The sequence below is a fragment of the Myotis brandtii genome, unplaced genomic scaffold (genome assembly GCF_000412655.1).
Source record: "Myotis brandtii unplaced genomic scaffold, ASM41265v1 scaffold842, whole genome shotgun sequence".
Taxonomy (NCBI): Eukaryota; Metazoa; Chordata; class Mammalia; order Chiroptera; family Vespertilionidae; genus Myotis; species Myotis brandtii.
Genome location: NW_005371421.1, coordinates 584,643 through 597,686, shown reverse-complemented (window position 1 = coordinate 597,686; position 13,044 = coordinate 584,643). Strand labels below are relative to the sequence as shown.

The 13,044-nt window shown below is 39.6% G+C and overlaps 1 protein-coding gene across 7 annotated transcripts in view; it reads right to left on the bottom strand.

Moving 5' to 3' along the window:
- The window catches only part of CCDC138 (coiled-coil domain containing 138), a 246,151-nt gene that overhangs the window by 125,626 nt on the left and 107,481 nt on the right, over positions 1 to 13,044 (bottom strand). For 6 of the 7 annotated variants that reach the window (XM_014532105.1, XM_014532106.1, XM_014532107.1 and 3 more), the window contains one exon: positions 6,039 to 6,155. The exons of the other annotated variant lie outside the window; for it this stretch is intronic. In XM_014532105.1, coding sequence (XP_014387591.1) covers positions 6,039 to 6,155 — 117 coding nt within the window. The remainder of the gene's footprint in view (positions 1 to 6,038; positions 6,156 to 13,044) is intronic. 7 annotated transcript variants of the gene reach the window in all.

The window sequence follows — 13,044 nt, the reverse complement described above, 5'->3', positions numbered from 1 at the left end:
CTGGCCAGCAGTGGGGGGCAGTTAGGGGTGACCAGGTCGGCGGGGGGGGGGGCAGTTAGGGGCAATCAGGCCAGCACACAGAGGCAATGAGGGGCGATCAGGCCAGCAGGGGGGGCGGGCAGTTAGGGATAACCAGGCAAGCAGGCAGGTGAGCGATAGGAGCCAGTGGTCCAGGATTGTGAGAGGGATTGTCCAACTGCTGGTTTAGGCCCGGACCCCGAGATCTGGCCTAAACTGGCAGTTGGACATCCCCCAAGAAGTCCCGGATTGGAGATGGTGCAGGCTGGGCTGAGGGGACCCCACCCGTGCACAAATTTCATGCACCAGGCCTCTAGTAAATGTATAGAAAGATATACCATGCTAACTTAATCAAAAGAAAGCTGAAACAGTTATCTTAATTTCAGACAACACAGACTTCAGAGCAAGTAAAGTTACCATGGAAAATAGGGGCATTACATAATGATAAGGGGGTCAATTCTCCAGAAATACATAACAATACTTTGGGTACAGTGATCACTTTTTATTTTATTTCATGTTTTTACTGAGAGAGAGAGGAAGGAAGATAAAGAAACATCGGTGAGAGAGAAACATCCATCATCGGCTGCCTCCTGCAAGCCCCGTATTAGGGATAGAGCTTGCAACCCAGGCATGTGCCCTGACTGGGAATTTAGCTGTGACTTCCTGGTTCATAGGTCAATGCTCAACCACTGAGCAACACCAGCCAGGCACTGATCACTTTTTTGATATGTCAAAGGCATGATCTGTGATAAGCTGGGATTCATTAAAATTAAAACCTTCTAGTCCTCACTGGTTTGGCTCAGTGGATGGAGCGTCGGCCTGCAGACTGAGGGGTCCCAGGTTCGATTCCAGTCAAGGGCACATGCTTGGGTTACAGGCTTGGTCCCCAGTAGGGGGTGTGCAGGAGGCAGCTAGCTGATCAGTGATTCCCTCTCCCTTCCTATCTGAAATCAATAAAAATATATTTTAAAAAAATTTAAAACCTTCTACTCTATGAGAGATAATATCAGGAGAAGGAGAAGATAAGGCACTGATTAGAAAGAGAAAATATTTGGAAAAGACACATCTGATAAAGGACTGTTCTCCAAAACATAGTCTATGAATCAGAAAACAAGACCCATATATATGCTGTCTATAAAAGGTCCCCCTCAGAACCTAAGACACACACAGACTAAAGGTAAAGAGATGATACAACTAATAAGGGGTTAATTTATAACTCAACACCAAAAAATAAACCACCCAATTAAAAAATGGGCACACAACCTGAATAGATATTCTCCAAAGAGGACATACTGATGGTTAATATAAAAAGATGCTCAGTGTCACTCATCATGAAGAAGTGTAAATTAAAACCACAATGAGATATCACCTGTGAGAATGGCTAGCATCAATAAACTTACAAATGATAGGTGTTGGCGAGCATGTGGAGAAAGGGGAACCCTCGGTCACCCTTAGTGGGAATGCAGATTGTTACAACCACTATAAAAACAGTATGGAGTGTCCTCAAAAAATTAAAAATGGAACTGCCTTATGACCCAGTGATTCCACTTCTGAGTATATATCCAAAGAACCCAAAACACAAATTCAAAAGAACATATGCAACCCTATGTTCATTACAGAATTATTTACAATAACCAAGACATGGAGGCAATCCAAATACCCATCAATAGACGAGTAGAAAATAAAGCTGTGGTACATATATAAAATGGAATATTACTTGGCCATAGAAAAGAATGAATGAATACGATAGCATGGATGAACACAGAAGTATTATGCTAAGAGAAAGACAAAAATCATATATCATTTATATGTGGAATCTAAATAATAAAATAAAAAACAAAATAGAAACAGTCTTATAGATACAGAAAACATGCTGATGAATGCTAGAGGGAAAGAGTATTGTGGGGCAAGGCGAAAAAAGGTGAAGGTATTAAAAAGTACTAATTGATAGTTACAATATAGGCACGGAAATGTAAGGTAACAAATCGGGAATATAGTCAATAATATTGTAATAACTATATAAGATGGCAAGTGGGCACTTGAATTATCAGAGGAAACACTGTGTGACCTATATGGCTAGTTATCCATTGTGCTATACACCTGAATACAAAAATAGTGTTAAATACATATTATAATTTTTTAAAAATTTTAAAATTAAACACAGAAAAAATTATATTAAAAAAATTCTAAAACCAAACAAGAAGACAAACAACCCAATTAATAAATGGGGAGTCCTGGCTGGGTGACTTAGTTGGTTGGAGTGTTGTCCTGTACACCAAAAAGGTTGCAGGTTCAATTCCTGATCAGGGCACATAACTAGGTCCATCCCCAATCAGGGCACATATGGGAGACAACAGATAGATTTCTCTCTCATTAAAAAATGGGCACACAACCTGAATAGATATTCTCCAAAGAGGACATACTGATGGTTAATATAAAAAGATGCTCAGTGTCACTCATCATGAAGAAGTGTAAATTAAAACCACAATGAGATATCACCTGTGAGAATGGCTAGCATCAATAAACTTACAAATGATAGGTGTTGGCGAGCATGTGGAGAAAGGGGAACCCTCGGTCACCCTTAGTGGGAATGCAGATTGTTACAACCACTATAAAAACAGTATGGAGTGTCCTCAAAAAATTAAAAATGGAACTGCCTTATGACCCAGTGATTCCACTTCTGAGTATATATCCAAAGAACCCAAAACACAAATTCAAAAGAACATATGCAACCCTATGTTCATTACAGAATTATTTACAATAACCAAGACATGGAGGCAATCCAAATACCCATCAATAGACGAGTAGAAAATAAAGCTGTGGTACATATATAAAATGGAATATTACTTGGCCATAGAAAAGAATGAATGAATACGATAGCATGGATGAACACAGAAGTATTATGCTAAGAGAAAGACAAAAATCATATATCATTTATATGTGGAATCTAAATAATAAAATAAAAAACAAAATAGAAACAGTCTTATAGATACAGAAAACATGCTGATGAATGCTAGAGGGAAAGAGTATTGTGGGGCAAGGCGAAAAAAGGTGAAGGTATTAAAAAGTACTAATTGATAGTTACAATATAGGCACGGAAATGTAAGGTAACAAATCGGGAATATAGTCAATAATATTGTAATAACTATATAAGATGGCAAGTGGGCACTTGAATTATCAGAGGAAACACTGTGTGACCTATATGGCTAGTTATCCATTGTGCTATACACCTGAATACAAAAATAGTGTTAAATACATATTATAATTTTTTAAAAATTTTAAAATTAAACACAGAAAAAATTATATTAAAAAAATTCTAAAACCAAACAAGAAGACAAACAACCCAATTAATAAATGGGGAGTCCTGGCTGGGTGACTTAGTTGGTTGGAGTGTTGTCCTGTACACCAAAAAGGTTGCAGGTTCAATTCCTGATCAGGGCACATAACTAGGTCCATCCCCAATCAGGGCACATATGGGAGACAACAGATAGATTTCTCTCTCCTCTCTCTCTCTCTCTCTCTCTCCCCCCCCACCCCCCTCTCCTCCTCTCTAAAACATATCCTCAGGTGAAGATTTTAAAAAAGGGAGGGGGAAGGGCCTGGACATGTCACCAAAGTAAACATGCAGGTAGCAAATAAGCATATGGAAAGATTCATAACAGTGTATGTCATTAGGATACTGCATAGTTAAATAATAATGAGATACCACTACACATCAATTAGAATGGCCAAAATCCAAAATACTACACCACCAAATGTTGATGAGGATGTGAAGCAACAGAAACTCTGCCATTTCTGCTGAAAATGCAAAATGATACAGCTACTTTGGAAAGCAGTTTCAATTTCTTAAACAACTAAAATTACTCCTGCCATAGTATCCAAAAATTGCGCTCCTTGGTATTTACCCAAAGGAGTTAAAAACATGTCCACACAAAAGCCCACACATGAATGTTTATAGCATCTTCATTCATACTTGCCAAAACTTAGAAATAATCAAGATGCCCTTAAGTGAATGGACAAATACACTGTGGTACATGCAGAAATGAAATGTTATTCAAATCTAAAGAGAAATGAGCTATCAAACCAGGAAAAGACATGAAGGAACCCTAAATGCATATCAATAAATGAAAGAAGCCAATTTGAAAAGGATATATATATATTATATGATTGCAACTACATGACATTTTGTAAAAGTGAAAACTGTAAAGACAGTAAAAGGATTAGTGGTGTCCAAGAGTTAGGATGAGGGAGGCATGAATAGGCAGAGCACAGAGAATTTTTAGAACAAATTTTCAGTATCAAATCATTTTGCATAATACAAAAGTGATGGCTACATGCCATTATATTATTTATCAAAACCCAGAGTGTAAAACACCAAGAGTGAACCCTAATATAAACTGTGGACTGTGGGTAATAATGATGTGTCAATCATAGATGATAACCAATGTCCCACTTTGGTGCTAGATGTCTTCAGTGGTCAAGGCTGCATTTGTACAGGAGCAGGGCCCATATGGGAAATCTCTGAGCTCAATTTTGCTGTGAACCTAACTCTGCTCTAACAAATAAAGTGCTTTTTTAAAAAAATGAGAAATCTTATGTAGATGAAACTGTTCTGTTAACTTGACTATATCAATGGCAAAAGCATGGTTGTGATATTGGTACTAGTTCTACTATTGGGAGAAACTGGGGAAAGGATAAAAGCGATCTATTATTTCTTATAAGTGAATCTACAATTATCTCAAATAAAAAGTTAATTTAAAAAAATACATGCACTTAGATAACTTAAAAATAAAGTATTAGAAACTCATCAACAGATGTTAAATAATTGAATATCAGAGTGGCAAAAACACTATTTTTCACTAGAAAAGTAGATGCAGGCTCATAGTACTCTCTATAATAGCACACAGACTGGGATACTGAATGTATATTTGAAGACAACAAAAATAAACTATAAATTATATGAAGGAAAATAAGAATCATATTTGGAAGATACAGTTTCATTCAACTCTGTAAGTCTAACCTTTTGTTGCTGAAAGCAAGCATTCAGCTACGCGTTTTCATTAACTGTTATACAAACAGCAAAATCAAACATATTGTAAAAAGCAGACAGTGACATTTACAGACCTGGTCATTTATATACCTTTGTTTGATAAGACACATAGTTAAGACCAATAAATTAAAAGTTATATTGTGTGTGTGTGTGTGTGTACACTAGCATAAACACTCATGTACTTACTCATGTGCAGCACGGTGGCAAAATATCTAGGATACAACCTCAGAAAAAAATATTTTTCCTTAACCATCACATTATTTAATTATCACACAACTCAATCACTGATGGTTAATGCTACTTAATCATCAATACTGCACTGAGTGGTTTAGCTGTATGCTTCTTCAATTCCACACAACCAAGACTGAACTACTTGAGCACAAATCTGTTCTCCTTTTTTAATTAAATGAAAGCTATAACAACATTTATTTATAGTAACTGGGGGTGGGGGGTGGGGAGGAATTTACAAACCTACTATAGTTTGCACTAATGATTATATATACCTGTATTAATTTGAACTAAATGACCTTTACATGAGTAGGTAACACACCATTCATTTTATAAGATGCTGGAAAAAATTTCTTCTTTGATTAGGATATACTAATATTTATCATCCGATTTAGCTAGTGTGTATTTACTAGCATAAGCACAAGAAATCATTAACTTCTATTAGCTTCAGTAGAATATAAAAAATTATAAATTAAATGGGTGAATGACAGTTGATTTTAACTCCTTATTTATACAATTCTGAAATTCAAAACAAAACATTACATATTGAGCCACATCTATGGCATTGAGAAATAAGACATATGAAAGGAGAAAGAAGAGAAAGTAGTAAATGAGGCAAGGGAAGCAAGGAGAAGTCCTGAAATATAAACAAAATACATGCAAAAAAAGTGAAAGAACAAGATCAAGAAAAATAATGCCAAACAGAGTAGTAGTTGAAAATAGGTTCCTATTAATAAATTACCAGTGTTCCAGCTTCTAGTTGCCGTAGAGACCAATATATAAATTTTACAAAAGGCTCATGAAGTTTGGCATTCACAAATGGCATCCACTGTAGTTGCTCTGTCATCACAGGCAAAAGCTAAAATTATGGAAAATATAAAAGAACAGTATTTTTTAGATATCTGAAACCAATTACCATAATATTCCAAAAATTATTTTTCCAAAAAAAAGCATTCTCTAACAAAAATTACTTTAACCCTTTGAGTGCTAGGAACTATGCTAAAATTGCCAAGGCATTTTGAGTTAAGGTTTTTAAATTTTTTTCCCACATAAAGAGTGAACTACTAGCATCTAATAGTGACACTGCAGGAGGAGCACGGGGCACTTTTGGCGAAAGACGGGAGGAGCGCGATCGCGCTCCCTGGCACTCTAGGGGTTAAAACGACATGCAATACAATATGGAGATGTGTATTTGAAATTTTAAATATAGTCATGTGCCACATAAAGATGTTTCAGTCAATGGCAGATCTCATATAGAATGGTCCCATGAGATTATCATCAACAGAGCTACAAAATCCCTATCACCTAGTGACTTTGTGGCCATCATGAGGTTATAGCGCAAAGATTGCTGTGATTGAGATGGCAAACAACTTGAACCTGGTGTGGATGAGGATGAACTTGAGGAGTTTGTAGAGGGGGTTCCTGAAGAAATGACTAAAGAGGAGTTGTTGGAACTGGAACAGAAATATACAGCAGAAGGGCAAGAGAAAAGGAAACTGCTGAAGAAAAATAAGAACCTCCAGGAAAACTCAGTGAAGGATTTTTATTAATATACTAGTAGAGGAACGTTAATCTGCTTACAAGAAAATCTATGCTGAAAAAAAAGAAGCAAACCAAGCAAACCACCCTGGACATATTTCTGAAAAGAGTGGCACCTCCTCAAGAAGAGCCCCAGGTAGGTCCTTCAGGAGATATGTCAGAAGGAGGCTTGTCATCATAGGAGAAGACAGCTCCATGTGTGCTACTGACCTGAAGGCCTTCAGCGGGACAAGATGTGGAGGTGGGAGGCAATGACATTGATGATCCTGACCCTGTGCAGGCCGAGGCTAATGTGTGTTTCTTAGTTTTAAACAAAATAGTTTAAAAGAAAAAATAGAGAAAAAGCTTTTAGAATAAGGATCTATATTTTGTGCAGCTGTACAGTGTGTGTTTTAAGCTAAGTGTTAACAGAAAAGAGTCAAATAGTTTTAAAAAATTTTTTAAGTTTATAAAAAGTAAAAATGTTACAGTAAGCTAAGGTTAATATATTATTGAAGGAAATATTTTTATAAATTTAGAGTGGTCTAAGTGTACAGTGGTTATAAAGTCTACTGCAGTGCACAGTATGTTCTAGGCCAGTGGTTGGCAAACTGCGGCTCGCAAGCCACATGCGGCTCTTTGGCCCCTTGAGTGTGGCTCTTCCACAAAATACCGACTTCTGCACATGGGCCACGAAGTTTCAATCGCACTGTACGTGCGTGCCCGCACGTGATATGTGGAAGAGCCACACTCAAGGGGCCAAAGAGCCGCATGTGGCTCGCGAGCCGCAGTTTGCCGACCACTGTTCTAGGCCATCACACTCATTCACCACTCACTGACTCACACAGAGCAACTGCCAGTCCTGCAAGCTCCATTCATGGCAAGTGCCCTATATGGCTGTACCATTTTTAAATCTTTTATACCATACTTTTTCTATGTTTACATACACAAATACTTACCATTGTGTTACCAGTGCCTACAGTATTCAGTATAATAATATGTTGTACAAGTTTGCTGTCTAGAAGTAGTATCCTATACCACTTAGCCTACGTGTGTAGTATTCTATACCTTTAGGTTTCTGTAAGTATATCCCATGATATTTGCATGATGAAATTGCCTACAATGCATTGATTCAGCATTATTAGCACATCTAGGATTCTTAAAAATATATATTTTTATTGATTTCAGAGAGGGAGAGAGAGATAGATACATCAATGATGAGAATCATTGATTGGTTGCCTCCTGCACACCCCCTACTGGGGTCTAGCCTGCAACCCTGGTGTGTGCCCTGATCGGGAATCAAACCTGGGACCCTTCAGTCCACAAGCCAACACTCTTATCCACTGAGCCAAACCAGCTAGGGCTAGCACATCTAATATTTTAAGGAGATAAATCTAGACAAACATATACTCTGAACCTTAAATGGTTAAATAAATATATGGTACATATATAAACATTAGAAATGATAATAGCATCTATAATTATTGTGATGGCCTATTTTGGGGTGATAAAAACAGGTTACAAAAGAGCAAATGTAATAAGATCCCATTTATCTATCCTATATAATAAAAGATGTAATATGCAAATGGTTGTTACGCAGTGAAGCGTAATGACCAACCACGTAACGACCGGATCTCAGATCAGCAGGAGGGTGGGGGAGCGAGCTACAAGTGGGCAGCAGAGAGCTACAGGAGGGGGCAGGGAAGCAAGGTATGAGGGGGAGCAAGGGGGGGTGGGGGAGCTACAGGAGGGCAGGGCAGCAGGCGGAGAGCTACTGGAGGGCGGCAGCAAGCTACTGGCGAGCTATTGGCGCACAGATTCATGTGCAGGGCTACTAGAATATATATAAAAGCCTAATATGCTAAGTGTTCAACCGAGTGGTTGACCGACTGGTCGCTATGACATGCACTGACCACCAGGGGGCAGATGCTCCGACCGGTAGGTTAGCTTGCTGCTGGGGTCCAGCCAATTGGGACTGAGTGAGAATGTGTTAGCAAAGAGATCAAGGAAGAAATAAGAAACTTCCTGGAAACAAGCAAAAATGAACACACAAAAATAAAATCTATGGAACACAGCAAAAGCAGTCCTAAGAGGGAACTCCATAGCATTAGAGGGGTGCAGTCCTCAAGAAACGACTGTAATAAACTAATACTAGAACTAAAAGAATTAGAAAGAGAACAACAAGAAAAACCCAGAGTAAGAAGGAGGAAGGAAATAATTAAGATACGAGCAGAAAAGACATAAAGACTAAAATAAAATATAAAAGATCAATGAATCCAAGAGCTGGTTCTTTGAAAAGATAAACAAATATGATGAACCTTTAGCCAGACTAATCAAGAAACAAAGAGAGGACCTTCCCAGTGTGGCTCAGTAGTAGAGTAATGGCTTGTGCATCTAAGGGTTGCAGGTTAGATTCCTGCTCCAGGGCACATACCTCGGCTGCAGGTTGATGCCAGGCCCCAATGGGGTGCTTTAGGGAGGCAACCAGTCAATGTGTCTCTCTCACATCGATGTTTCTCTCTCTCTATATATATATATAAATCAATGCAAAAAGATTAAAAATGGCAGCATAGTACATGGATGCTACACAGACAAACTCCAGGGACCAAACTGGAATTACAAGTACAAAAAAAATATCCTGAATAATCAACTGAAAACTAGCTGGAGAGAACCCTTATAACCAAGAACAGAATATGGAGACTTCAGAGAGACTGATAGGAAGGGTGGAGAAGCAAAAGAGCTGCCCTGGCTCCCACAGACAGCAGCTGAAGTTCCAGAGAGATATTTCAGCTCTGGGGGGTTGCCACTGAGAACTCTGGGGTCTAATCCCCAAGCTGGGCAACCCAGTAGAGAGCACAAACACTGAGAAAAGTGCCCACATCTCATCTGGCTGTGAAAAGCAGCAGGGTTGCTGTCTGCCAGGGAGAGACCACTGGAAATGCAGACACCCGCTTAAAGGAACAACACACAAAATTTACTGTGCAGCCACCCACCTTGGGCTCCAGCAGAGGGAGAGAAGAGTGGACTAGAGCTGTGTGAGCAGAAACCAGTGTTGGGGACTCTGGGGTTAGAGCTTAGAAGGCAGAAAAACCGGTTTCCTGTGCTGAGTCATTCCCTCATGCTATGAAGGTCATCTCTCTCAGGCAGACCTTTGCTATCCAGGTAGATTTTGCTTGGGTGGAAGACAGTTGACCAACTCCAAAGGAAAACCTCTTGTCCCACCATGTGTTGTTTCTAAGGACCATTAAGACACTGAGAATAATAGTCTCCAGACAGAAGCAATTGACCCACTCTGTTGGAAAAACTCTCACCACACATGTGGATGATTACCTGAGGGTTACTCAACACTGAATCCAATCAGTCTGCAAGACAGGTCTCCAGAGGCTTTGTGTCTTTGCCTGATCTAATTAGTCAGACAGCATTTGACACTGTCCTGCACTAGAGATTGGGAGGCGTAGCAGATCTACCTAATACATAGTCACAAACTCAAATAGATCACTTCACAAAAAAATTATTAAAGCTCCAAATATCTACAAAGGAAAACAGTTCATGGGGAAGAGGACAAGCTAATATCCCTATCATTGAGAACCTTCCAGGTACATACAAAGAGGGGAAAAGACAAATGAACATGTAGAAATGTTTTGTAGGGCCTAATTCTCAATAAGAAAATAACCTTGATTTTTAATAAACCATTTATATGTTATCATGAAACATTTAGAAGTGGAGCTATTAAAGGCAGGCCAAGACAGGGATGCCCCTCCTAACACCTCTATTATTTAAATACCTTGTGCTAGACTTTATAAAGCAATAGGAAGGTCCTGTCTCCTATGTATTTTTATATCAACTTTCAAAAGTGATAACAGAATGAAATGTTTAACATTAAAAAGCGGACACCATGCTTATTAATTCTAAATAATGTAACTGCTTAACTAGAAAACACAAAAAACGACTTAAAAACTATTAGAATGATTTCAGTAAACTGTTCAGTTGCTAAAAATATAAAAAGCAAGATCACATTGCAAATACCATCAATATCCAATTTACACTAATAAAAGAGAAACATGCAAATTGTATCACTCCGCTATGCCCACCAGCCAATCAGGACAAGTATGCAAATTAACCCAACAAAGATGGCAGTTAATTTGCATATGCAGTTGTGGAGCGAAGACTGAAGACGACCAAAGACTGAAGAGGCTTTGCTGCAGCCAGAACGGAGAAGCCAAGCCTCACTGCTGCGGCCCGAGCGGAGAAGCCAAGCCTCATTGATGCAGCTGGACCAAAGGCCTGGGTCCCAGGTGCTGGAGGAAAACCGGTGCCGGCAGCCAGGGGAAGAAAGGCCTATTGTGCGAATCTTCGTGCAACGGGCCTCTAGTTTTAAATAAAGAAAAAGATCACATTCACAATACCCAAAAAATTCCAAATCATGTAAATAAAAAGGAAACATGCCAAATACACATGTAGAAAACTATAAACTTCATTTAAAAACATACAAAACTGTCCTGGTTGGATGGCTCGGTTGGTTGGAGCATTGTACCATACACCAAAAGTTTAGAGGTTTGATTTCCCAACAGAGCACAGCACAGAGTCGTGAAAAACTTCCAACTCTCTCCCCTTGAAGTTACAAGTTGGAGAGCTATAATTCAACACTGGATTCCCTGCTGAACACACAAACATATCTGAAACATCATGAAGACATCTAAAAGTGGGTGTAACAGAATGACAAAATGAAGAGGGGGTTGAAGGACAGAGAGAAGCCAAAAGCATTAGTACTGAACAGCAGAGATGCAGTCCTCACTAGACAAACCACACCAGAGGGGCAGCATCAGCAATCAGACCTGGGCACACATTGAGGTTGAGCCCAGGGTAAGAAGCAGAGAAAGAGAGCAAAAGCCACAGCACTCCAAAGACCACCAGCATCAAACAAAGGATTCCAAGCCAACCCCTTCCCCTTGTGGCCGCCGGGCAGCAACATCCTCTCATAACTAGTTCAAAAGGACTGAAAAAACAACAACTTTCCAACCTAAGTAGTCTGTACTCACGGCAGATAAGCCCAGGAGGAAAAGCAAAACCGCAGACACTCTAACTTCTCACCCATATCCCACCCATCACGGTGCAGCTGGGTTAACTCAGAGCAGCCCTACGGGTAGTTTCTGGCTACTGGAGGCTGGCACTGGGAGCACACAGCAGATACATAGCCCACCCCTTCCAATACATGGGAGTACTGCACTAAGATTGAGTCATGGAGAGAACTCTAACCTCCAGGGGAATACAAAGTATTTTCCAAGGCTGAGGCCACACTGCCCCACAGAGAACCAGACAGCCCTTGCAATGCAGGTAAGAGAAAATAAAAACTTGTGTTTCCACACTACCAGGTGGAAAACAAAGTAGAGACCTCTACTTAACAACTAAAATTCTTTAAAAAACAAACAAACAAAAAGAAAAGCAGCTTTCACTTCTACAAGTGTCCAGGTAGAGAAATAACTTATTAACTACAATGACTAACCAAGATGACAAGGAAATTCAAATAGGAAGTGAAAATATCTCCAGAAAATAAAATAAAAGAAACTCAATGAGATAGAAGAAAACTCAAAAAGGCAATCCAACAAATTCATAGACAAATCAATGAAGCAAAGGAATACTTCACCAAAGAGACTGAAACTATTAAAAAGTAAACACACACACACACACACACACACACACACACACACACACACAGAAATTCTGGAGCTGAGAAAGGCAATAAAATAAATGCAAAAATAGACTTGGGAAATAGAGTAGACCAGATGGAGGAAAGAATTAGTGATGTAGAAGATAGAAATATAGAAATGACACAGGTGGAAGAAGATAATCAAGAATTTTTAAAAAAGAATAAAAGAACACGATGAGAACTATCTGACTCTATTAGAAAGAACAATCTACACTAATAAAAGACAAAGATGCTAATTGACCATACCTTTGCTACGCCCACCAGCCAATCAGAAGAGTATGCAAATTAACCCAACAAAGATGGCCATTAAATTTGCATACTTCACGTGGGGCGGGCAGCGCCAGATGTCGCCTGTGGGATCCAGGCCGCAGATCGGGGACCAGGGAGGCAAAGTGGGCAGTGCCAGAAGCCACCCGTGGGATCCGGGCCGCAGATCGGGGACCTGGGAGGCAGAGCGGGCAGCACCAGAGCCGGCGATCGCCCCGGCCAGAAGCCTGAGGCCTGGGCAGGGGCGGAGCCTGCG